Here is a 27,698-nt window from a genome sequence, read left to right on the forward strand (position 1 = left end):
TAAAATCTAGTCTCCTTTATTAGAACATATTTCAATTTGGCAGAATACACCAAAGTGTGTAGATATTCATGACCAACACAGATGGAGCTGAAGTTAGCTGATTGAAGATAACTTCCTTCAGTACATGCAAAGATTCAGTTCTCACTCTTCCCAAGCATCTCCATACTTGTTTACTTTAACTAGAAAAAAGAAAAAATATCATATATAACTAAATAGTTTAAATACATAAGTTTAATTTACATAGTGCTTTGAAACTGTGGTGAATGTGTTGTGTTTTTGAAGTGTGAAGTTTAGGGACAGTTACACTTTAGTGTGTGTCTAGTACTTTTTAAAATGAGGGAAAGGGTAAAGATGGCATTATTAGTTTTTATTATAGCAGTATTCAAAGGCCCCCAGTCAGGTTAGGGACCAATTACATTAATCCCTACCCCGCAGAGTTTATAATTAATTTAAAACAAGATGCAACAAGTGGGTGTACCAAACAATTGGAAGAAACAGGGAAAGAATAACAGATACAAATATTGCATAGTCTTGTTATATGCACAGTTATGTGGCTACAAGGTAATTAGTTATATGTTTAATTCATATTTGTTTTAAAACAAAAAGGAGACATTCGTAATCCCCACTGGCCAACTACCTAGCCTTTAACAGTTGGCAACTGCCTACAATATAGAAGTGGGTCTTGGAGACAGACTTGAAGGAGGGGAGGGTAATGGTTTTATGGATTAGTCCAGTGAGGAAGAAAATGAAAAGGTGCTTGTTTGGGAGAGACATGGACAAACAGGATATAGAGTTAGGTTACAATAAGATACAAGAATAAATATAAAGAGAAAGAGGAAAGATGGACCAATGGTTATGACTGGAGAGCTGGGTTCCCTGCTCTGCCACATATGTTTTGTGGGACCTTGAACCAGTCACTTGGTCTGTGTCTCAGTTCCCCCTTTGTAAAATGAGGATAATAGTACTTTTCTACCTCACCAGGGTGTTGAGAGGGTAACTACATTAATGATTGTGAGGCCCCCATTACTGTAGTGTACAAGTACCTAAGATAGACAGTAGGTGCTAAGTTGTGCTGGTCCTTAAAGGGAGGGGAAGCTTGAATTGAATGCATGAGAGAAGTGAGAGCCAGGAGGAGGATCTGGGCTGTCAGGAATTGTGTGTAAGAGAGCGCAATATGGTCAGACCCAGCCAAAGATTCTAAAGGAGAGGGGAATATCAGGAGGCCAGAAAGGACGTGGTCAGAGAAGACAAGACAGGATGAGAGTTTACGTGGTGCACACGGAGAACTGGACCTTACACAGAAGGAAGAAGCAAGCTTTGGCTTCAGCCTGAATGTTTGGGGTTAGAGAGAGGGTGGATTCAAAGATGATACCCAAGTAATGGGCTTAAGTGACTACGAGGACGGTAGTATTGTTAACAATGACAGATGGCACATCTACATGAGGAAGTTGCACTGACTTCATCTTAAAGTGCAATTTTAAATGGATTTGGTTAAATCCATGCATGTTGTGTGGACTCTTATTTTAGTTTAAACCAGGTTTATTTCAGTTTAGCTTGAGTTGATTTCTAATTGACAAGCTAAACTGAAATATGCATGGCTTAAAACCAAAGGAAGAGGGTCCACAGAGGTCTTTCCACTGGTTTAACCCCATCAGTTTACAACTGCACTTTTAGTTAAATCAGTGCACTTTTCTTACATAAAGGCCAGAAAAAAGGGAGATACATCTCCAGGGAAAAAGGCTCTCGTGGGCACTGGGGCTTGCCTCAGGGTTATGTGTGGGTGCACAGAGTGATAAAGGACTCTACTGGAGGTGTCTGAGGATGGCTTGGACAGGAGAAGGGTGTTGTAGATGTTCCTCCTACCCTCCCAATATAGTTTCAATTTTGACGATTTGTGCAGATTTCTGCTCCCATCCCCAAAAAACTGCTGTAAGGGAGCCCCAGTGCTTATCATTTGACTGCTGCTGAAGAGCATCCACTCCTCAGCAATTTAGCAGGAATTATGCAGGCACACTAAGAGCACAGAGATTAAACCCAAAGCAGGCAAACCCTAAATTTTAGTTCCTGTTCTTACTCATTATTATAAAGCTATCTAACATTTCAAAAGAAAAGTAGTAAACAGGCTGAAAAATCACTGAGCTCGGCTATTGAACCATCTCCGTTAGTGACATCAGTAAGTTGCCTGAAATTAATTTCAGACTTTCATGCACTTCTGTCATTTATTATCCAGCAAATATTTACATTTATTTTAGTTTTGCTTTTACTCCACTTTCCTAAACAGTGCAAGCAACCACATTTACAAGTTATTTGTAGAAAGCTCAGTGAACTACTCATGTGCCATTTTCAAAAGCTGATAAGTAACATAACATTCTATCTGTTGTGATCCTATGTTATGTTTAAACATTGTTCCATAGTGAAAAACATCCTAAATTAAAAAGTATAAATAAAATTGTGAACCTTTGTATTCTGCAATCCCATAGCCATAGACTTTGCGGTGGAGTTTACTCCTTGCCACAAAGTGCTGGTCCAGAACTTTAGCTTTCATTTAAAGAAAATATGATTCTAGTCTCTATGGCTGTGGAGAAAACCTTGAATAAGAAACTATGCACACAGATGAAATGTCAGTTGCCTGAATCTACAGACAACCTGGAACAATAGCTAAGAGGTGTGAACTTCCTCATTCATCTTAATCATGGCATCATGAATTCCACAGCCACAGGAGTTGGCATTTTTCCCAAGAATCCATGTAATTCAGAGGGTCTGCCACAAAAATAATCATTTTGATCCAAGCAGGTGCTCAATATTTTATCCCCTTGCCCTGCTAGGACCAGCCTGCAGCTACATTTGCTCTACAGCTTTTCCCACAAGGGGGAGTTAATTGTATTACAGGCCCCATGGAAAATAGAGTGAAAAAACTCCTATCTTTGAAAATAACCAGTGTTTCAAATGTTCACCCAAGAATTTTATGTCAATTGATATTTTCAGCTATGGGCTAAAACTGCATATGTTCGTATGCGGGTGGGCGGTGTAGAAATGTAGAGTATTTCACAGTGATAGAATAAATTAACATTGCCACAAAATTAAAGGGTTGTTGCTGCAGAATTTGGTCCCATTGTGATGCAGAGTATATGGGGGCCTGAATATAATGCCTGAAGATTCAAAGTGACAGATCCTGCAGTGCATTAAACAGCAAAATAATTTTTTTATTCAAAATAAGAAGCGTGGTTCCCAAAGATAGCTTTATACTGATTGAATGGCATTTCATTTTGAAGGTCACTTCATTCTTTACTGTCTAAAGTTCTGTTTTCCAGCGTGAAAACAAAAATCTCAACATTGGTGCCAAGTACTAGTTCCTTCCTTTAAATTTTAACATAGAACAGTAAACATCTGCAAACAATGACACGTCCCTCAAAATTCTACACTACAGAAATCCCCAAATTCATAAAATATGTTTTAAAAAACAGGTATGTGGTCTGTTTTGAGAGAATGCTAACTTAACATACATCCTTTCAAGAGCTAAAAAACTCAGTCAGAAACCTTAGTTCTCGAACCCTTTGCTAAAGAGCGGTGATGCAGTAAAATTATTTATTTGGATATGTCTATACAGCAACTAGACACCCATGGCTGGCCAATGCCTGCTGACTTAGGCTCATGGGGCTCAGACTGCAGGGCTGTTTCATTGCTTTGCAGACTGCTGGACTCAGGGTCCCTCCCACCTCTCAGAATCCTAGAGCCCAGGCCCCGAAATCTACACAGCAATGAAACAGCCCCACAGCCCAAGCCCTGCAAACCTAATTCAGCTGGCACAGGCCAGCTGCAGGTTTTTCTTTGCTGTGTAGCCATACGCCTAAAGGCCTAGGCAGCCAAGCACTAATCAAGCTTTTCACAATTTGTCTCTAAATGGATAACCTGATCGCTCTAGTACCATCATTATAATCTTCTACTGAAACTTCTTATGTTGGAAAAAACATTGAAGTAATTTGAAATATGAAACTATATAATATGCTGTACATAAGCCATACATAGAAAGGAAATCAGTTCAAATGTGAGCTAAGTCAGAAAATACAATTCTGTCATTTGCCCCTCAAGACACTGTTTGTTTATCCTTTAGGGATTTCTTAAAGGAAAGCACAAGACTCTAACCCTTTTCAACGCTACTTTGGCATCCATGTTCACTACGTAGTGCAGCAATTCAGCATCAGATTACCTTCTTTTTTAAATGGTCTCTCCTGTGAAGACTTGACTGGAGTCTCTGCCTTTTGTGTTAATGTTACTTCATATGTCTCTCTGTTTCTATTCCTTAACTCCTCGTATGAGACACTTTTTCTCTTAGGACTTTCTTCTAGGAATGGAACAGGCTCTTTTAAAAAAATATATATATACATATATGCAGTGAGAAGATTTAGCAACATCCAACTACACTTGATTACAGCTGCAATTAACTGAACATTTTTTTTTAGCATGCCAATCAATTGTAGCTCAATTGAGACTGAAATGGGACACATTACAGCCACAATCCTAAACTGCAATTCAGTTTTTTAAAGGTATTGTAAAAGCACTCTATACATTCAGAAGGATCCCTCCCTGAAACTTTTCATTTTATTCTCAGATGCCACCAATGTTATGAAGTAGGTGTGGGCTGGGAAAACTGAGTAGTGACACACAAATAAGAACATAAAGCAGAATTTCTATGTATAGCACTGCCACAAACAGCTTTTCAAGCAGATAGCAATTCACCTAGATCATGACTGACAGCAGAGACATGTTTTGCTCTGTTGGGAGTACATCAGTATGGTACAGCAGTCATAGTCTGAGCAGATAGCGCAACCCAAAGCAAGAGTTTTCCATATTTTCAGACTCTAAAGAATAGAGAAGAGAATTCTGTGCATTCCAAGCACAGCAAAACTTTTTTTTAAAAAATGAAGGCTTTGGAGAAGGGAAAATCAGACTGGTCTGAAGAGAAAAGGATGTTATGGATCAGCCACCTAAGTATTTATAAAGTGCCCAAACTCCATGGCATCTAAGCACTATTAGGCTTGTGGGTTTGATTTCATTCATCCCCCCCGCATTTTAAATCTGTCAAAAATGTTATTGCTCTTAGGATGGAGAAAGGCTTTTTCTTGGATAAAATAAGAAAAAAAAACCTAACCATCCCCCAATATTAAAAATGTCATATCTTTGAGGGACCCTGAATAAAAGTAAGAATGTCTAGTCCACTCATGTTTAGGAAATAAGAACATATTCATCTATTTAAGCACCATGATTTTGTGCTACTACTACTGACAGAGCATTTCAGATAATATATAGTGGTGACTAACAAACAAAACATTTGGTGAACAGAAAAATCAGATGCATCGTGGGGGGGGGGGGGGGTTTGGAAGAACCAGAAATTTGAGCTGTTTTACATCTTCAGTTGTTCTACAACTATTAGAGTCACTTTGCTAGGTTGGCTAGTGAAGTACCTCAGTTTAATTATTATGGAGATTATCAAACAAATTTTAAAAAATGATAAATAGGTTGAACTCTGTGAAATAAGACTCAAATTTCATATGAGTTAATGCAAATGCTTGGGCTCACTTATTCCTTGGGTCAAGTTCTGGCTCCACTGACTTCAATGGCAAACTCCTATTGACTTCAACTGGGCCAGGATTTCAACTCATGATCTAAGAGGAGGAGGAAGATGTCTAGACAAAATGACAAACTGTTGATCTTGATATACACCATTAATGATGTTACAATCTGCAAGATTTCTCCCATCCAAGAAACTGAGCAGTAAACACTATCATGGGTGGCTGCAACTATGTGAATGATCAACATATCTGGGACTATGAGTTACAATTAATAAGGGAAAGGGGAGAACGCTATTTTAGGGTATGATGACTCTTCTAGGGCCTGATTACATTTTCTTTTTGTTCTTCCAGTTTTTTTGGCTGAACTATTATTAATTTTGAATGACACATGGTCAGCTTTGTAAATCCCAAGAAAGTAGCTAAATTTATAAATGGGATCACAAACAGAAATGGAAATGAACAAGAGTTTTTTTGTTTTTTGTTTGTTTTTTTTTTTAAGATCAAGATTGATTTTTTCTTATTTATGCTTGAGATAGACAAACTGTCAGTCTCTGTGCACACGTGAGAACTGGAAGATACTAACTAATTTATGTTTTCTCATTCTGATATTGCTAAATTACCAGAAAGATTTAAGCTGTTTAACACTTGGTGGATGAGAAAGTTTTGGTCACTTGACAAAAGTATAACAAAACTAAATAATTTTGGAATAAATTTAAGTTTATAAATTAGACTTTTCAGAAATCCAGATAAGTTTATGATTTGCATACAGGCTTGCGGTCCTTCCAGAAATAGCAAAAGCATGTACAGCAGGTCCTTCAATAGAGCAAGATATCAGTCTATCTGTATGTTAAAGGCAATCATTTCTGGAGAGACCCTCAGTCTGCATTAAATGGTAACGGTTATCAGGATTTTTGATAGAATATGACGTTTTATACACTAAAATGCTGCTGTTATCAATAGGTGGGTTGTTTCTTAGACTTATTGGGATAACTGTATTTGGAAAAACTCCATATTGGATTAATTACATATTTATTTCATTATTCTTTCATGCTATTCCTTACTGTCCAGTTTTATAAACCCAGTTAATTAAAAACAGTTAAAAATCAAAATCAACCTATGCATAATGTTAATATGTGTACTTTGCCAGCTCCAAGTTCACTTCTGCAAGCATTCATTTCTGCACACATTTCCTCCTCTGAATATCACTTCTATACTTCATTTTGGATTTTTTTCCCCTTCATATATTATCAATTATTGTATAAATTCAGCACACATGGAGAGAGCAACTCCTGGATTCTGTTAAAATTGCAGTTTTCATGTGCTTCAGTGTAAGGAGCCATAAAGATTATGAATGTGTCTAAAATGTCAGCCCCTAAATCTGTTAGCAAAAATTAGTTGTGTGAAGGGGCTTTTAGAGTCAAATAATGAAAAGATTTTTCACAAAAATTAAATTTAAAAATCTAAAGTACATTAAAATTATATATATATATATACACACACACACGGAAAATCATCATATTTATTTAGGTACCATCCAAGACCTGAGTTCACGATCTTGTGTTTCCCCTGCAACAGTCCAGGACATCATTAACACCTAAAGCAGCATGAAGGATGCAGGAAATTTTAGGCTCAGTGATGTCCTCAGTTGTTGCAAGAGAAAACAGAACCCTATATTGTAAATTAAAATTTTTACTTACAGTTATCTTTTTAAAAAAATATAAGTTAAATTTGTTTTAAAAAGACAAATGTTAAAACAGAAACATACCGTAGGTCGATGTGCTTTGTGTCAACATACAGGAATGTGTTGAAGTTCCAAAAAGAAAAAGTATCAAAAACCACTGCAATCTAAAAAATACTGTATGTTTGTACAGGTGCTGAAACAAGGCAATTTGAATATACAGAATGTATACATCCAAGCAAATTAAGGGGATATACCATATTTATCATCATGACAAAAGAAGCTTTACTTTCACATTCTTCTCACCTCTAAAGTCAAGAGACATCCAGGACAGAGACAAGAATTAATGTACTATGAAGTTATAAACTTTATTAAGACAAGCCATACCTGGGGCATTATGTTCAGTAACTCCAGTAGGAGAGGATTCATTCAGAGAAGAACTGAATGGAACTGGTGCATAATTAGAGCCGGACTGATCTGTTGAACTATATTCATGTGAATAGCTGGAAGAAAGTGGGGCTTCAGCTGCTGGAGAAGATCCAAAAGGTGACTGAGAAGGCAAATTTGCAAACTCTGATTTTTGAGGAGCATATCTGGAAAAACAACACAACTGGATATTAAGATTGGAAATATTTAATTAAAGCACATGACACACGATGGGTTGAGGAATAAAATTTCCTTGATTAAAGGTTTTAATTTTTTAAAAACTTTAAGTATTAACAGATTTTAAAAGAAAAAGGTAATTGATTCTGCTTACACTGTCCAAAAAGATCTATATGTCCCCCTCCTTAACACAATACACTTTAAAAAAGGAGCATACATGAGAAACTTGAGTCCTATCTGAAAAAAAAAAAAAAAAATACAGAATATAGACAGAGTACCAGCCATGGACTTGGAACTTTACAAGATAAATACTGTAAGACACAATCCCTGCCCCCAAAGACAGTTCAGACACAGACAAAACACATCAGACATATAGAACAGGGTGTGCCTGCATGAGCTAGTGGTGGCATAAGAATCTAGCAGTAGCTGCTATTTTTGAAAGTTTGGGGGAAGAAGTGTGGTTTGAGAAGCCAAGATGCAACTTAAAACCCTTCATTAGAAGCTGCTATGACTTATCAATACCAAAAAAAATGTCACAGTAGCTATCCTGGGGACAAAAGAATTATCTTGAGGAAACAAAAGTCTTATGTTCCTCCCTCCTATATGGATTTGCTGAATTAGTTTTCCGGCACAAAATTAACATGGGGAATGATGATTAGAAACAAATTTTTTTAAAAGATGACGACATCAATTGGTTACATGCAAAAAAAAATTGTCTATTGTAGTAATTTAGGCCTGATTCAGCACAGCACTTAAGCACATGCTTTAAGTATATGCTTACATGCTTTGCTGAATAGCGAAGGATTTAAGCACATAGTTCTAATGGCCCTGTACACTACTGAATTATTTACTCAGCTGCCCATCTCTTACTTTTTTTGGAGCAGAAGGGAGAGAAGGAGATTTTATTTATTCATATTTTCGATCACTTACAATAAGACATTACAGTTACATTGTCTTTACACATATAGATACATATATCTTATTACAGAATTAACAACATAAAAGCAACATCTTTTATATTAACCATATATTGTTATTTTAACCTTTCCCTTTTCCCGCAACAATTATTTAAAACACCACCTTAACATGGCGTGTACATATGCATTTAAGCATTCATATTCACTTTTGGGGGTGGTGGGATAGAAGGGAAGCTGAACGTTTTATAAGGGGGCATGGAAGAGTCTCAGGAGAATAGAAAAAGGAAAGCAAAAAGTGGTGGGGATGTAATTCAGTTATCCTGTGTATATATTTTTCTTGACTGTCCTATAGGTATAAGATTACCACGTTTATAGGTAAGTCTACACTTAAACTGGGAATCCCACTCCTAGCTTGACGAGATATACTTGAGTAAGCACACTAATAGAATGAAGCACAGCAGTGTGAGCAGCAAAAGGGGATAGCTGCTGAGTGCATGCCCATCAGATGCTAGGAACTTACTGGAGGCAGCAGCTTGCACCGCCTCCCCCCACCCCGCCCCCTTGTGCTGCCCTGGCTATGATCTATTTTTAGTGCACTAGAGCTTGATGAGAGCCAGTTTGGAAAGCAGTTAAGAGATTAATCAAGTCCTTGTTAAAAGGTTTTAAAAAGTATGTCTGTCTATGTAACAGTAACCATTACATAAACTAGACTACTGCTCACTGCTATCCAAATAGCATTTTCTGAGCAGTGAATTATATAAAGATTTATATAGGTCAGAGGTTACAAAACTAATGTTATTAAAAACCACATCAAGTGGGAAAACATTTCTGAAACAAAACAGGAAATGTTTTAAAGAACTTGATGAGTTTTTCACAAATAGAGCATAATGGCGTCATGCTTCTCCACTATTATAGATTTTAAAGTTGTGAACAAAGGAAAGTAATAAGTTTGTCCACCATACGTCTTCCTTAGCTAATATTGCTTACTGATCTCTTTCCTTTTATTATTATTTCCACCCTCTTTCTATTTCACCCTCAGTCAAACTAAACTACTGGAAAACTTCCAACAAGTGAAGCTATTTTATTTCAGTTGTCTTCTAAACTATCAAGAGAAAACTTGTGTAAGGTCATATTATCATGAGTAAATCCCCACAGGAAACCAAAGTCTTAGTGTACACTCTAGTACATTTTTGCTTACAAAAGCACTCTTTGCTTGACTCGACAAAATACTCCGTTGTACATAACAGAGCTCAAACTATAATTTTCAGTTGATGCTGCTGCTTTGTGAATTCACAAAGAATGAGTTTCCTGGAGGTAACAAGTTGCTGGAAGGGAAGGAAAAATTCAGCTCTCAAGATCATTGCAAGTTGCAAACGCAGCCCTGATCTTTCTATGAACTTCTTACAAGAAAGAAAAAAAAAAAAATTAAGAACTTAAAGAAAGTGAAAGAATTGAAGTCTTACTCATGTGGAAGAGGTCTGCGCCCTTGTCGTATACTTTCTCCTATTGGGGAATTCTCCAGTCTCTTAAATTTCTCCTGGCAGGCCGACATGTAAGAAATCTTTCCAGCAATATATCCACATATACCAGCAACTTATATGTAAAGAAAAGAGCAACTTTGACATACTCTGCACCATAACATCAATACACTTTACAATAAAAGTAGAATCATTTAAAAATGTAGTACACGGTGCCATAGTATCAAATGAAAATAAGTTAGTCTTCAGTTTTGATTTAAAGAACAAAAAAGGCAGCATCTTTAATATTTCTTTGGTACTCCTGTCCGGAGAAGGTACTAAAAGAGTAAGGTGACAGCTGAACAAAGTCATAATGAAGTACCTGAGACAAGCAGGCAGCCATCAGATGTGGCAGTTGAGAGGAGAGAAGGATGACAATCATAAAGATCTCTGGACCAAGACTCCCAAGGGTCTCAAGCTAGGGTTCTCAACACTTTGGGTTCCCTGTTGCACAACAGTAGGCCTGGCAGCCCTGGAAACTGACTAGAGCTAGGGCTTTAAGGTTTCCAACTGAGCAGCTCAGAGAGCCTCATCAATTTCATTCAGAATATGTAGAAACAGACTTTATTTTTCAAAACAAAATTTAGACTCAATAGGAAATCTGGAAATTGTAGAAAATTCTAAAATTAAAAAAAAATAATAAAATTGTTCCACATTGGAACAAAAACTCACAGAAAAGTAATTTCAAGTTGTTAACAGCCCTGCTTCACAGGTCAAGAATGTCACTTTTTGACTTTAATAAAAGATTCTGGCTGGCAATAAGTCATTAAGGCAGAGAAGGTATCTGTCTAGTCACTTCATTTAATGCCTTTTTTTTTTTTTTTTTTTTTTTTTAAAAAAGGGGGACAGTCTATGGTTTATTAAAGGGAAAGTCTTACATCAATGACCCAGTAACTTGCCTAGCAAAATCAGTGTTTCTTAAGGAACTGTTTCTTCAAGCACTTCAAATATAGTCAAGAATATCCATTTATATTTCTTTCTCCATAACCCCTTTTAAAAGAAAACTAGGTAAATCAGAATATATACGAAGTTATTAACGTTTAACACACAAAATCCATAAATAAAAACCTAAATTTCTTTTTATCCCTTGCCCACTTTTAAAATGTGTTGAATATCAATTTTAAGCGTATACAATAAAATACAATCTATGTGGAACATGGATGAGTTGGTTAACATCGGAGCCTTTATTTTTCATTACCTGACTTGAGTTTTAAGAACAGTAACAAAATAAGACACATTTTCATATTTCAATATATATTACAAGTGACCCTCCAAAACAGCTCTCAATATATTAAAGGGACACAACTTACATCATTTTTAAACAGACTTAAAAAAATCAGTTTTTCATAGAGCATCCTTTAAATAATATGCCCTGTATTGATTAAAAATTCTTTTCACTCCTCTACTGATGTTCAGAAGGCTCTTTTGGGCATGCCCAAGACAACCACCAAACATGCTCAACACACCCCCTCATTCCAGGGTGAGCAAACTTTTTGGCCCAAGGGCCACATCTGGGAATAGAAATTATATGGCAAGCCATGAATGCTCGCAACACAGGGGCTGGGGTGCGTAAAGGGGTGAGGGCTCTGGTTGCGGGTGTGGGCCCCGGGGTGGGGCCAGAAATGAGGAGTTCAGGGTACGGGACAGGGCTCTGGGCTGGGGGTGCATGCTCTGGGGATGAGGAGCTTGGGATGCAGGAGGGTGCTCTGGGCTGGGACCGAGGGGTTCAGAGGGCGGGAAGGGGAGCAAAATAATGGCAAAAGGTGATCCGGGATTCAATCAATACATAATTAAAGGTTAGGAATAAAATTAATGCCAATCAACACTGTTTTATGGACGATTGATCTTATCAAACAAATTGGATTTCATTTTTTAAAATGAGATTACAAGTTTGATTGATAAAGATAAATGCTTAGATGGAATATACTTGTACTTGAGTAAAACGTTTGCTTTAGTACTACGCAATATCCAAAGCACTATACAGCATCAATAAAGAACACATTACATCAGTTAAGAACTGGCTAACTGACGGATCTCAAAAAATAGTTGTCAGTGGGGAATCAACACAGAATGGGATGTTTCTAGTGGTGTTCCTGAGGGAACAGATCTTAGGAGCCAGATTTATTCAAAATTTTCATCAGTGATCTGGAAGTAAATATAAAATCACTGCTGATAAAATTTGCAGATGACACAAAGACTGGAGGAATGGTAAATAAGGAGGAATACAGGGCAGTCATACAGAGTGATCTGGATAGTTTGGTTACATGAGGTCGTTCAAAACATGTTTTAGTACAGCCAAATGCAGTTATTCATTTAGGATCAAGGGATGCAGAACTAGGAACTACACAATGGGGGAATGTATCTGAAAAGGATTTAGGGGTCACAGTAGACAAGTAACTGAACATGAGCTTCCAGTGGAATGCTCTGTCAAGAAAAACTAAAGTGTTCCTTGGATGTATAAACAGCAGAGTAGTAAGTAGGAATAGGGAGGCGATTTTTACCTCTATATGTGGCACTAGTAAGACTGATACTAGAATACTGCTTCTAGTTCTGGTGCCCACATTTTTTAAAGGATGTTGAAAAATTGTAGAGGGTGAAGAAAAGACACACATTATTCAAGGATTAGAAAAAATACCTTACAGTAAGGGACTAAGAGTTCAATCTGTTTAGTTTATCAAGAAGAAGACTGAGTGTGGACTGAATTCCAGCGCATAAATACTTTCATAGGGAGACACTATCAGGTATCAAAGGGCTTTGCAATCTAAGAGAAAAACATAGCAAGAACCAATGGCTGGAAGTTGAAGCCCAACAAATTCAAATTAGACACAAATTTTTAAACAGTTAGAGTGATTAATCACTAGAACAAGCTAGCAAAGGAAGTGATGGATTCGCTATCTCTTGAGGTGTTCAATCAAGACTGGATGCCTTTCTGGAAGATATGCTTTGATGATCCAGGGAATCAATGTACGACTTAGAAATTCCAGTTTGATTTATGAACTGTGTGTATCCTTATGTCTTACAGCTGCCTTTTACTGTGCTAAGGGACAGGGGGTTGGCACTAGGGCATTTGCCTAGGAATAGGTTGGTTGTTAAAAACCATCAGCACCTGAAAAGATCTTGCCTGGGCAGAAAAAAGGAGTAACTGCATCCTACTGAAAAGCAGTTCTCTCTAACTTCCCTTCAAAGGGCTAGGGTTTGAAGGAATGGAATTTCCCCAGGACAGGGGACAAAGAAGGTGTTGATACTGCCCTTTAGAAACAAAGATAGACTCAGAGAGGAAAGGAACAAAAGGGACTGAGTACCTGTTGACTGCAGGACTATTCCAAGTTGAAGAAAACTGACTGCAGAGGTGAGATTTTCCAGGATTTGGAGAAGACGACATAAACTGGAGAAGTGAGGCCAAGGAAAGGGGACCTGTAACACTGAAAGGACACTGACCAGAATGCTTGAGTAATGGGGAAAGCAAGGCAGGGGTTTACATGCAAGTGTTTCTTTTGCCTAGTTCCATAGACTTTACAGACCATAATAGATAAAGGGAAATAGTTTTTAGAAACTGCTTTTGCAAAGTAGTGACTGCATCTTACCCTTCTTTGGAGAGAGATTGAGAGGAAGAGACATCTCAGACTGGCCTTCTACAGTTGCTTGACTATTAAAAAGTTAAAGGAGGTCCCTGCCAATATGGAAAGATTATCCAGGGATTAACTGGGGACAAAAGAAAGGAATCACACACCACCAAGCAGGTCACTGAGGAAAAAAAATTAGTAACACCTGAAGAAGAGACTGAACTCACCAGAATCCAAAATGCCATTATCCAGGGAACCATTACAGTGATCCTCCTATCCTCTCCCAAATAGTACCGAGAGAGAGATGGAAAGACCCAGAATTAAGGCTCTGGAACAGAAGATTTAGTTACATCCTCTGGATTCAAAAGAGGACTCCACCAGATCTCTGCAACAAAGAACATGCACTGTGCAGAACACAGAAGTGTGCTGAAACCAAGGGACTTGCACGATCTCCAAAAGAAAAGAGAGTCAAAGTCCAAGAGATCAGTGATATTGGAATACCAAGAATTGCCTTAAAAGTCAGATCTCTACTATGCTCTCATGCTTCACGTGACAGCACTGAGCTCTCTATCATGGAAGCTCTCACTGAGCTCTGCCTCACATTACCCCTTTGCTTCATTGCAAAGGAAAACAGAACAGATGCGTCCACAACGTCAAGCCCAACAAACCCTAGATCTGAGGGGAGATTGCCCCAGTAGCAGCTTAGCCTGAGGCTTCCCTTGTACTGAGACTGTCTTCAGCACTGAGGGAACTCTGCTGGTCAAACCAGCTGGTTCACCTACCACCCCATACTAGAATCCATATGGGATTATCATCAAACAATTACAACCCATCCTGAAAGACACCATCCTGAAAGAAATCTTTCCTGAACCCTTTCTTCTAGCCTTCAAACAACCCCCCAATGTCTCCAAGCTCACCAGAAGCAAGCTCCCCACAGACCAGCATACGCAAACTCAAAGGAACACCAGACAAACAGATGCAAGACCTGCAGACATATCTCCACTGCTACAACACACCTTTCAAGATTCACGGATCCTATATATGCCTATCACAAGGTGTTATACCTCATCCAGTGCACTAAATGCCCCAATAACAACTATGTGGGTGAAACCAGACAGTCACTACACTCTCAGATGAACTCACACAGGAAAATGATAAAAGACAAAATACCTTATCACCTGTGAATGAACACTTTTCACAAAGTAATTGCTTTATATCTGACCTCTCAGTCCTCATCCTCAAAGGAAACCTGTACAACACTTTCAAAAGATGAGCCTGGGAGCTTAAGCTCATTACTCTGCTAGACATTTAAAAATCATGGAGTAAACAGAGACACTGGATTTATGGCTTATTACAACAATCTGTAACTCACTAACCCCATCTTTTTGTCCTATGACTCCAGAGGTGTTAATGGACCACTCTATCTTGAATGGTCCCCTATAATATGTGCTCGCTACTTATGCTAAACAATCTGTTCCACCTTGCATTTTGCTGTGATGTTGGAAGTTTCCTTCCCAGACATGAGGAAGATCTCTGGGTTTGTCTTCGCATACAGTGCTGCACTGGTGCAGCTGCACCGGTGTAGTGTTTTAGTGAAGACACTCCTATGCCGACAGGAGAGCTCCTCCGAACAGTGGGGTTAATCGACCTCCCAAAGAGGTGGTAGCTATGTCAACGGGAGAAGCTCTCCCACTGACATAACACTGTCTACATGGGGGATTAAGTGACTATAACGACATATGCTTTGAGTGACGTAGTTATACCAATATAGATCTGTAGCGTAGACCTGGCTTGAAAACTTGTCTCTCTCACCAACAGAAGTTGGTCCAATAAAAGATATTACCTCACCCACCATGTCTCTAATGTCCTGAGACATAGATGGCATAGTTGGATTGACTTAACCCCCAGTATAGAAGCAGCACGGTCAATGTAAGAATTCTTCCCTCGACATAGCTACTACCTTTCAGAAGGTGGACTAACTGCAGCAAGGGAAAAAACTGTTCCATTGCTGTAGAAAATGTCTACAGCCACAGCTGTGCCCCTGTAGCATAGACAAGCCCAGTGTAAGCCTTTTGGCACTGAAACAGCCACAAGACCAGATACGCAATATTTTGCCAATCTGAAGCAGGATCAAGATGCAAAGCCTAGGACCAAAGGCTTCTGTCTGAAAACTTTAGGGGAACTTCAAGTCAATAACCACCCTCTCCCTGACCAGAGTATGGTTCATGGGCCTCTGTCAAGAGGAAGGCATGGAGCAGAATGTATCTGTTCTTTTAGAACTAACACATAAAAGACCAGCAAGCTAAACTATGATTCAGGCTATCATCAAAGCACATCAGGCTGCAAGTCTGTGCGTTTAACCTGAGAGGGGGACACTAAATACATCACTTAACTCTGGTCTTTTAGGCTCTGACCTTGACATGATGTCCCAGAACCAAGCCAGAGACAGTCATAGATTTTAACTTTGCAAAAACTACATGAAATTACCAATCCAAAAAACAACCAAAACTACAACCAAATATTCTTGGTGGAAAGTTTTCTCAGTACAACGTGAAAGTCTGTATACCCACAACCAATCATAGAAAGCAACAAATGAGGTAGTTGGGAACTTCACTGTTTATAACCTTGACTTCTAGAATTCTGTGCTCTAACGTGATGCTTGTGTAGTCCCAATTAGCCCTATGTTTCTTGAAGATTCCCAAAGTTCAATTGCACCAGGTCAGGAGGGATACATCTCAGAACTAGAAATATGTGGCGGTCCCTTCAAAGTAGCAATTATTATTTATTAGAAAAGTGTGTGTAGTAGTATTGTTCAAGGCACAAAAAATAAAATATAACTTGCCTTAAATGACTGATAGTTTTGTCTCATTCATTTATATGTTTGAAGCAGCACTTCCCTTATCACAAATCGTAGGCCTGTTCCTGTTCCTATTGCTATTAAAGTCAACGTGAGTAGGATCTGAACCTATGTGGGCAGAGCGGAGCGATGACAACTTCCCGTTTTACTGCTATTTATTCATTTTTAATTTTACTGACTTTTTTAAAACAGTGATTTATATTTCTGATTACACAGATTTCAAAATCCTTCACATAAAATTGCAGGTTTCCTTTAATTGTGCATACACAGAGACCAGGAAAAAAGATATTAAGATAGCATGAAAGAAACAAATTAGACATGAATTATGACCTTCAAATCAGGAAGCGTGGGATGGGTATGCTTTGGCAAAGTTCTTAAGGCAGATTTCACTGCAACAGGAATGTGTGATTAAAATGATATATTAGACAGTTGGACCTGTAAACTTCAATAATGCTGAAAAGTTACATAAGCCAAAGAGTCATCAGAAATTTAAATTGGCACTATCAGCTGGAAATATAGTCATTGTCAAAAGAGAGAAGTAATTTGGTCAGGTTTGTACCTGAAATCTCCTGCAAATGTTTGTGATTTAAAAAAGAAAATAAAGGAAATGTGATTATAAATGTTTCTTTCTTCCCTGTTGCAGCATGAAAGACCCTGCACAATAGGAGAAGCTGCCTATATACAAACTGTTAACTGCAGAAGGCAAACTGAAAATACAGAAAATTTGTATTTCTTTAATCTTTCAGTTACAGTACTCTTAAGTATTACTTTTAATAACATCAAATAAAAAATTCATACTGTACTGTGATTTTAAATTGAGAGTGTCCTTTTACAATGACTTTCACCACATACAAAGAATTACTGCTGGAAGGCCATTACTGCAAGTTAAAACCAATCTCCACTCATTTCTTAAAAGTTATGCACTGTTTTACCATCTTGGACTACTGGAGTCTCAGAGGATAATTATCAAGAACTTCTGCAATCTTGCAGGGTTTTACATGAATGCTATACACAGAAATTTTGCAGAGCCTGTCATGCGAATTCAGAGTGCAGAGGACTGATACTTTTCACCTGATAACAGTCTACCCAATTTGTGGGTGAAAGGATACGGTACATTAAACAATCCCACTTCTCAGAATAGCCACTTTATTTAAATTGGAGACGACTTCACCACTCAGCCTGAATAAGTTTTAATTATTTCTGATAGAAATAATATTGAAAGAGACGTTTAGTAATTATCTATTATAGTTCTAGCTGTGCTGTTGGGAAGGAAAAATGAAAGGAAGTTACTGACTAAAAATGAATTTGAAAGTCTTGCTATTTATGATAGAGAAATAATGAATTTGTGAATATTAGATTGCCATATAGGGAAGTCTTCTGATCTCAAATTACACCAATATAAATCCAGAGAAAGTTCACTGAGATACATCTGAAATGACTCAGCTGGCTTCAGTGGAGTTGCTTTGGCTTTTTGGCAGGGTAACTGACGCGCTTCATGAACTAGATTCTGGTAAGTTGAATTAATATGTGGTTTATACTTACATGCAACTTTGGGAAGAGAGCCAAACCTTGAATGAGTGGTGAGAATTCCTGAAAATAAGCAAAGTAAGTAATTACTTACTAAATGTAAAATAATTATTTTAGTAAGATCACAAAGATGAATTTAAATAACCAGATTAACATTTAATTTTTCATGTGACCATGCCATAGTAGTTAATCCTCTGCACTACATGAGCTGTTTTAACTTTTTAAGAAGAAAAATCCCAACAACATTTCTGACTTATAGCCACAAAACTAGAAAATTCAAGAGTTAAAATTCCGGCTTTATCCCACCTTGTGCAACTAGGTATTGCAGTATATATGGGATGTATAATCACTCTCTGGAGAGCGCAATACCTCAACACAAGGTGAATGAGGCAATTTCAGTCAATTCTAAGTTCCCCTCTTTCCGCAGTTTCAAGTGCTGCTGAAGCTATGTGACTAGGAATTTGAATTTTTCTTAATCATTTTGTTATTCTTCTCTTAACTCCCTCCATTCTGTTACACCTTTCTGGAATTGGGTTACTCAGTACAGACTGCACTATTTCCAGTTGTGGTTTTACAAGCTCTCAGAGACAGACTATCATAGGAACATAAGAATCATCATACTGGAGCAGATCTTGGTCTACCTAGTCCAGTTCCTGTCTCCTACTGAGGTTAGCACATGCCTCAGGGAAAGTCCAAGAAACCCCATACAGATGCAAGGTAATCTACCTTCCCAGGGAAGTCACCTTCTAACCCTTAACAGCTAGAGAATGGTTTAAACCAGCGGTCTCCAACCTTTTTATGCCAAAGATCACTTTTTGAATTTAAGGGCAACCCAGGATCTACCCAGCCCCTTCCCTGAGGCCCCGCCCCCTTCCCCAAAGCCCCACACCACTCACTCCATCTCCTCCCCCACCATCACTTACTCCTCCTCCCCCCCCCCCTCACTTTCACTGTGCTGGGGTAGGTGGTTGGGATTTAGGAAGGGTGCATGCTCTGGGCTGGGACCAAGGGGATTGCAGTGTGCGAGGGGGCTCTGGGCTGAGCCTGGGGCAGGGGGTTGGGGTGCGGGGGCGGGGGTGAGGGGTGCAAGCTCTAGGAGGGAGTTTGGGTGCAGGATGGGGCTCCAGGCTGGGGCGGAGTGTTGCGGTGCAGAAGGGGATGAGTGGTGTGGGCTCTGAGAGGGAGTTTGGGAGCAGGAGGGGGCTCCGGGCTGGGGCAGAGTGTTGGGGTACAGGAGAGGGTACAGGGTGCTGGCTCTGGGAGGGCGGTCAGGGCTGGGGCAGAGGGTTGGGGTGCAGGAGGGGGGGTGGGGTATTGGCTCTGGGACGGGGGTCAGGGCTGGGGCTTAAGGTGGAGGAGAGGGTTCTGGGTGCTGGCTCCGGGAGGGGGCTCAGGGCTGGGATGCAGCCTCCCGCCAGGCAACACTTACCTCCAGCGGCTCCCGGTCGGTGGCACAGCGAGGCTAAGGCAGGCTCCCTGCCTACCCCGGCCCCACGCCACTCCTGGAAGGGGCCAACATAGCCCTGCAGCCCCTGGCTCCACACACTGCCCCTCTCTGCAAGCACTGCCCCTGCAGCTACCATTGGCCACAGCTCCCCGTTCCAGCCAATGGGAGCTACGAGGGCGGTGCTTGCAGGCAGGAGCAGTGCACAGAGGGAGAACCCTGCCCCTCCACCTCCACAATCAACCGGTTGGTGACCACTGGTTTAAACCCTGATGCGTAAAGTTTTACAGCCCTTCCCACTTATTTTTTTAAGTACTTGATATTTTATGTCTAAATATTCTTGAAATCCAAAGAAATGTCAAATACGTTTTGAATCTTGCTATGGTCTTGGTCTCAGCAACATCCTATGGCATCCAGTTTAATTACACATCGCATGAATATGTACTTCCAAGTATGAGTTTTGAATGTGGCACCATTTCATTGATGGTTCCCTTGTTTTTACTTAGACATGGAAAAAAAGACGTTCCCATTCTACCTCATTTATAACAATTAATTTTGTAGACTTATATCCCCTCTTATTTGCTTCTTCTCTGAGATAAACAATCCCAGTCTTTTCAGTTTCCATAAGCAAGTTTTTTCTATGCTTTTTTCCATTCTCATAGCCCATATCTGAACCTCTTCTAGTTACACAACATCTTTTTTTGATATGGCATGACTAGGGCTCCGTGTCTGTCACAAAGATCGCAGAAATCACGGATTCCGTGACTTTCCACAACCTCTGTGACTTCTGCAGGGGCCAGAGTGGCTGACTCCAGGGCCAGCTGCTCAGGTGGCTCCTGGGACAACCACACCGGCCACTGCTGGAGCGGCCCTGGGGACAGCCACACCAACAAGTGCTCTGGCAGCCCCCAGCAGCGGTTCCCGGCCGGCCGGAGCAGCCGCGGTCCACGGCCCCGGGCAGCGGTTCCCGGCCGGCCGGAGCAGCCGCGGTCCACGGCAGTGGCCTGCCAGCCACGGTCCCCGGCGCCCCCCGCAGTCATGGCCCCCACAGTGTCTCCCCACAGAGCCTCACTCCCAAGATTTAATCACAGGCATTTTTAGTACAAGTCATGGACAGGACACGGGCCATGAATTTTTGTTTATTGCCCATGACCTGTGACTAAATCATAGCCTTAGACATGACCACAAATGAATACAATATTCTAGATGAGGGGAAACCCACATTTATATCATGATATTTTAATATTAAAGTATTTTCCATTCCAATCCAATTCCAAAATCTACTATCATCCCTAGATTTCTTTCAGAGTTACTGCTTTGGAGGTTTCTCCCTACCACTGAGTATTTCTTTTACTGAATATTTTTTCTTCCCCACATGTACAAAAGCTTGCATTTCTCCACTCTTCAAGTTTTCACAATATTTCCTATACATATTTCTAATCTACTTACATATTATGATTTAAAATCAAACTTATGCATGACAACCTTGTTGAGAGCACAAGTAAAACTTATCTGAGCAACATGAAGTTAAACCAAAAGATGTTTTAAAGTTTACCTTTCTTAATTAAGCCCTGAGTGACAATCATGCTTACTGCAGAAATAGGAACAGCTGTGGGGGGAAAAAGTAGCTTATCAATAGAGAGAAAAAAAGAAGAATTATAATGTGCAATCTTTTCAAAGTGGCGGATTCTCTCTCTCCTGATATCTTCAAATCAAGATGCATTCCCTTCTGGAAGATGTGTTAGCCAAACACAATCAAAAGTTATTGGCTCAATACAGGGGTACTGGCTGAAGTTTAATGGCCTGTAATATAAAGGCGGTCAAACCAGCTGATCTAATGGTCCCTTCTGGCCTTAAACTCTATGAATAAGATAACACTACACTTACACTTGAAAAATCTGGTGGAAGGTATCCTCCTAAAATTGAGTAACTGAGTGGAAATATTGTGGAAACTAATTTAGAGTTTCAACAATTTCACTTTTCAATGTATATATAAAAATAAGATAGCAACTACTCTGCTCTTTTTAAAATGTCAACCATCACCCCAATCAGCAGCAATGTCCTAGTTAAAAAAAATAAAAATCAGATGATCGTTAACTGAACCCACAATCCTCCCATCACATCATTACCTCGCTTTCCCAAAAGCTAGGGACCAAAGAGGATTCTTGCTGTATGACTGGAAATTCAAGATTCCAGCTATTTCAAACCATGCTGGGAGAGAATCCCAAAATTGAGGGGAAATGAGGTTTTTCCAGAGAGATAGGAATCTACCCCAAACCAGACAGACAGTTAGTTCAACTCACAGGGTGCCAGTGCACTATGTTCATATAAAAACATACTGTTCAACAAACAGACTGCTAAATTCTACATTAGCTTCAGTTTCCACAAAGAATTAAGATGCAGCCTCATAAAAACCATAGTGCAGCAATCTACTCTTTAGATGACAAAAGCACAGATGATAGACAGAAGACTCATATCCGAAAAGATAATTTCATAATCTCCAGGCCATCCCTAAATGAAGAAGTAGTGCTGGCCTTTTGGATGGGGGGAAAAAGTGTAAAGTAATAATGCAATCCATTTTGGTCAAGAATTCTTCAGTATTTTGTGAAAAACATTGTTTTGATAATTGAAACAAATCACATTGTATATTGGGCAAGCATCATTCTGTTAAGACAATGCATGATCACAGGCCCCATGTATTATGATTTGCACGATTCAGTTTGCTGTAGAGTCATGCTCCAAAGTCTCAGCCTTCATTAAATAAAATATTTCTAGTGCTCATGGCTGCAGAGATTTCCTCTGATGGTATGTCTACAGAGCAACTAGATACCCATGTCTGACCCATGCCAGCTAACTCAGGCTGGTGGGGCTCAGGCTGCAGGGAGAACCCCAGGCTCTAGGATACTGCAGGGTGGGAGGGTCCCAGAGCCTGGGCTCCATCCCAAGCTTGGAAGTCTACGCTGCAATGCAACAGCCCCATAAGTTGGAGTTGGCTGGCAGGGTCCAGCCTGGTACGTGTCTAGTTGCTATGTAGACATACCCTGAGAGGCAAATTGAATGTAAAATATGTTTATTGATGGTTGTTCTCTTACTGAAGTTGCAGAGAGACTCAAACAATGGTTCTAAGAGGTGTGAACTGTCCCATTTACCTTAATGACCTATGAAAGATAATCTGCACAACTCAGAACTGAAAATATGAGGACAGTGTAAAATAAACTGAATTGAATTTCATTTTCATATTCAATTCAATAAAAACCTCAATTTAAAAAATTACATGAAGCTGCTGCAGAAATTCAAAAATATAGAAATGCCTTATCTCAGTCTTTTGCATGTTTCACTAGCATTTACATGGTTTAAAAAGCCATCCAAATCCTACAAATCCTTACTCGCATGGTCAGACTAATTTTGAGGGCCAACTTGTATAAAGGTTTGCAGGATGAGGCTGTGACCCAGGGACCTCTTGACGTGAACTGACAGAGGACAAGGGGCGGGTGCGGGGGGGCATAGGCATTTACAGGGATCTCTAAGGTCAAGCATATGAACACTAGTTCACCAAAGTGTGGCATGTAAGGTCTCTACCAAGAGCCAGTAGCTTACAGATCATCAACATCACTGAGAAACATGTGTATGGATAATATTTAGAAACAAACTTACAAGCTTCAGAGAGATCTTCTTCAGCTCAGTGTAGCTCAAAATTTCTCTCTTTCACCAACAGAAGTTGGTCTAATAAAAGATATTCCTTCACCCACCTTATCTCTCTAATATCCTGTGACCAACACAGCTAAAACAACACTGCAAATGATGAATAATATTTAAGAAGTATCTATACCAAAAATTATATTCTTAAAAGCCTTGAAGTTAAAGTCAGGTCACAAGGATGTGATGTGCCATGGAGAGGTTCTCTTCAGGGAAAGGACTGCAGATGCTTCTCTCTCTATGTCTGGTCACTTATGTATCATTCATCGTATGCATCACAACGGAGACCTATTTGCATTATTGATCCTGATGCTAATCAAGAGACTGTGAAATCAGAAGAGAGGAAAGCTTTAAAAAAAAACCAACACCTAAAACAACAGTGGAATATCCTGTTTACAAGTAAAAATAATGGATTCTGGGGGTACAACGGTGTACTGATATACACCCAGGATCCTTCATGTAGGAGATGAACAATCATCATGGTCTGTCTTATGAAAGGAGGGTCACAGTCAACCTCACTGGAAAATGCTGCAAAGACTTTGGGTGAGCTAAACTTCATTAGACAGGAAAGTATCTAGTTAAGTCTAGGCTCTAAAATATGTATTATGATTTTATTTTACGTGTAACCATTTGTTGCCAATACTTTTCCTTGCTACTTCTCAAATCTCTATTCTTGTTAAATAAACATACATTACTTGTTTTCACTATAAACATTTCTAAATGCTGTGTGTAAAGTGGAGCTATGACCTAAGATATAACTGGTAAGCTGAGGTGTACTGTTCCTTTGGGAACAGTGTATCTGTCAATACTGTGGAACAGGAGCTGAGCACTCCAATGAAATGCTCAGAGGTTGTAGTGTGTCTATCGCTAACCTGCAGAGGGACAGCAGAGTCTGTGTAGGCTGAGGAGGGAGTGTATGTGTTGCCCCGTGGTGGTGGAGTCAGGGAGCTGACCCCAACAAGCACAGAGGCTCCCTCACACTAACAGTAGATTGTGGGGAGGTGCTTTACAAGCCTGTGTAACTATGAGAGGCAAAACGGGCCCTATGACTGGATCTTAAAAACAGTTAGTGTAAATGCCAATGGATCAAGTATTCAGGGAGATGTGAAAAGCATTTTCCTTCCATAATATTACTTATCTTAGTGTATAATTTGATTTCAGTGAAGCTTCTCATACAAATGGTCCTTACTCATGAGTAAGGATTTGTAGGTTTTGGCTCTCATTCTTAAATAGCTGTGATAATGGCAAAAACAACACTACAAAGGAGGAAGAAAGAGGAGATTAAAATGGAGACAAAGGTGGTTTATCAGCAAACTTGACTCACATCTATACCAGAAGCTCTCTTCGTTGCATTCCCTGAAAATTCTTCTTTCATCCTCTGTTGGTACGTAAGCCATACCTACAGGATTCTTTCATTATGAAAATTGAACATTAAAAGATATGTATATGAAAATATTAACAGAATGAAGCTTTTTAAAAATACTTTTCCTAATCTCTACACTGTCACATGAAATAGCTGTAATTTAATAAACTGTGGCCTTTATTCACCTGTGAATGCCTCATCAGGCTAGCAATATTAGCTATTTAATTTAGTTAGATTATAACTATACAGGCCTCTTGCTGCCTTAGGTATAATTTTAAAGATACAACAACATTGAAAAACAAATACACAGCAGCTTATCCAGACATGAGAAAATAACCAAAAACCCTGCCACACACTTAAATACCAACCCTTATTGTATTCCTCCCATCACAAAAGCCTGGGTAAAAAGACAGATCTTGAAGGTCAACAAAGTCTAACTATTCACAGAGCACAAGGATCATATTGGTGTTAGTCACTATAACTTAACACAGTAAAAAAGTCCTAACCACATAAAACATTTCAGTTATCTATAAGATGTTATAAGGTGAAGGCTGGCCAATTCCTCCACTACTCCCCCCATGAACTTGGAGTGCCTGATCATCACCATTATTGTGAGAGAGCCAAGTGATGTTAGGCTATGGTGAGCACCTAATACTATGAATAAAAGATAACATTTTTAGAGAGAAGTCATTCTACATTATCAATTCATGATACATTTCTCTCATTAACTGGACCTCGCAGCACTGGAAGAGCAAAACTTCAAATTACAAAGGAACATCCATAATTAAGGATGAGTTTTTGTCACAGATATTTTTATTAAAAGTCATGGACAGGTCACGGGCAATAAACAAAAATTCACTGAAGCCCGTGACCTGTCCATGACTTTTAATAAAAATATCTGTGACAAAACAGTGAGGTGGGTTCAGCACCCATTCTTGTTGGGGCTTCCAGATCCCCCACTGCTGTGGGGAGTGGGAGCTCTGGGGTCCCCCTGCCCACAGGGGCTGGGCTGCTGTAGGGTCCACTTGTCATCCCCCTTATCGGGGTGGCTGGGAGCTCAGCCGGGGGTCCCCCACCATGGCTGGGAGCTGCAGGGTCCCCAGCTGGGCAGCTGGAGGGTCTCCCCCAGTGTCCACCATGGCCAGGCTGCTTCATGATCCCCCCATTGCCTGCTGTGGCTGGGTAACTTTGGGGGGTCCCCCACCATGGTGGAGGCTAGGAGCACCAGCCCCAGGCAGAAAATGTCACAGAGGTGAAAGGAAGTCACGAATGTCGTGATCTCCATGACACATAAAGAGTTAGCCCGTAGCATATTCCATTTATTCAACATCAGTTTGTATTTTAGGCTAGGCTAGTTTATTACTTATGCCTCCAAAAGAGAAGCCTGGGTACCAATAGCACGTGGGGACAGAGGGAATATATAGACAACAAATCTCCACTGCAAGTAATTTTAAGAAGGTGTTTAATGCACCCTTTACTGAACAAAAAGGGGTTGCTATGTGTGTTTCAATGACACCTCAGGGGCGCACTCAGATAACATTTTCAGATATTTTAGTCAATCGTCCTGATTTAAATGATCCCAGCTTGAGAGGCCAGCTCTGAAAACATAGCAGAGACGTTTTGCTACAACAATCTCCGTCGCCCCAAACTGCGGCTGCCACCAGGCCAGAGGTTGCCAGCGCGGACACAGGCAGGCCAAGGGATCAGGCTATTGCCCCTCTACGCGAACCGCAAGCACAGCCCGGCTGGGGCGGTCGGGGTCTCACACACAACAGCTGCCCCGGGGGCGGGCGGCGAAGGGGCAGTCGCTGAGTGACACCAGGCGCAGTCGAGCCCTAGGACCCCTCGTGCCCTGCAGACATACGGGGGAAGGGGACCCCGCATCACACCGCAGCGCTCGCAGAGGCCTCCCAGGCTTCACAACAGCTCCCCTCGCGCCTGCCCGGCCCCAGCCGTACCGGCACCCCGGGGGCGCCTGGGCAACGGGCTCCCCGCAGCTGCTCAGCCCCAAGCCAGGGGCAGCTCCTCCGTACCTGGCCCGGTCCGCCGGGCTCCCTTCCTCGGGGGCCCCGCCCTACCTGCCCGGGCGGCTCCATGAGGGCAAGCACGGGGAGCGGGACTAGAAGAAAGCAAAAAAAAACGGCTCAACGGCGGTGCAACCGCACCGACACCCAAAGCTCCCTGGGAGGGGGAGGAGGACCGGAAACCCGCAGCGACACAATGACCCCGCGGGAACGGGACCAGGGGCGATTTCACCAGAATGACCCGGATACGGATACCGACAGGCAGTAACAACAGGAAGGCACCCCTCCGTGAACTCGCTTAATGCGCATGCGTCTTGTAGGCTGGTTCCGCTCGCCTCGCCCCGCCCCCTTCGCTCTGCTGCTGGGGGCGTGGCTGGGGCGCGGAGGCTTGTCACTGGGACTTGCGGACCTCCCCTCTCCGACCCTGCCCAGCTACTGCGGGTGTGCGCGAGAACCAGACGAGTCGGGCTCTTTCCTCACGAGCCAGTGGCTGAATGATGAGTGGACGTAGGGGTTCGGTGCCTCCCCCTGGGCAGCCACTGTGAGTGAGGGTGGGATTTCCCTGCATCTCTGAAGAAGTGGATTTTTAGCCACAAAAGCTTATGCCCAAATAAATCTGTTAGTCTTTAAGGTGCTACCGGACTCCTCAATGTTTTTGTGGATACAGTCACAAAGTAGCACAGCTACCCCTCTGATACTTGAGCAGGATTCACTCATGAAACAATCCGGGCCGGATTAAGACCTTTAAAGGCCCTAAACACTGAAAAGATTATGGTGCCCCCCCATATGTAATTCAAAATAAAAACAATACTATACCATAAAATAAAATTTATTTTTCGAAATGACACAAAACTTACATGTATGCTGAAATTAAAATAGCTTCTTTCTAGATTTGCTGATTGCAAGATTCTGGATAAGTTCATCGAAGCTGACTTGACG

At 40.6% G+C, this 27,698-nt stretch overlaps 1 protein-coding gene across 6 annotated transcripts; it reads right to left on the bottom strand.

Moving 5' to 3' along the window:
• Positions 1–27,077, bottom strand: OCIAD1 (OCIA domain containing 1). Of its 6 annotated transcripts, none has more exons than XM_027833202.3 (8): positions 26,769–27,077; positions 24,697–24,781; positions 21,232–21,285; positions 18,248–18,295; positions 10,232–10,361; positions 7,636–7,841; positions 4,208–4,360; positions 1–179 (listed from the first exon to the last, which is right to left on the bottom strand). In XM_027833202.3, the coding sequence occupies exons 1-8, from the start codon at positions 26,829–26,831 to the stop codon at positions 142–144; spliced, it is 777 nt and encodes a 258-aa protein (XP_027689003.2). In that variant the 5' UTR covers positions 26,832–27,077; the 3' UTR covers positions 1–141. The 6 variants fall into 6 exon arrangements, with proteins under 6 accessions (XP_027689003.2, XP_037753734.1, XP_027689002.2 ...); XM_037897806.2 differs by having other exon boundaries at positions 4,208–4,342; positions 26,769–27,044; XM_027833201.3 differs by having other exon boundaries at positions 26,814–27,034.
• Between the last annotated feature and the right edge of the window lie 621 nt (positions 27,078–27,698).

Source organism: Chelonia mydas, chromosome 4 (genome assembly GCF_015237465.2).
Source record: "Chelonia mydas isolate rCheMyd1 chromosome 4, rCheMyd1.pri.v2, whole genome shotgun sequence".
Taxonomy (NCBI): Eukaryota; Metazoa; Chordata; order Testudines; family Cheloniidae; genus Chelonia; species Chelonia mydas.

What these genes read in the sequence shown, in the direction of transcription:
- OCIAD1 (XM_027833202.3), bottom strand. Translation starts at nt 26,831, where the DNA reads ATGGAGCCGCCCGGGCAGGTAGGGCGGGGCCCCCGAGGAAGGGAGCCC. An exon ending in AGCCCGGCGGACCGGGCCAG is followed by an intron (nt 24,782 to 26,768) that starts GTACGGAGGAGC and finishes TCATAATGAAAG; the next exon opens with AATCCTGTAGGTATGGCTTA. An exon ending in GAGACCATTTAAAAAAGAAG is followed by an intron (nt 180 to 4,207) that starts GTAATCTGATGC and finishes TCTTTTTTCTAG; the next exon opens with TTAAAGTAAACAAGTATGGA.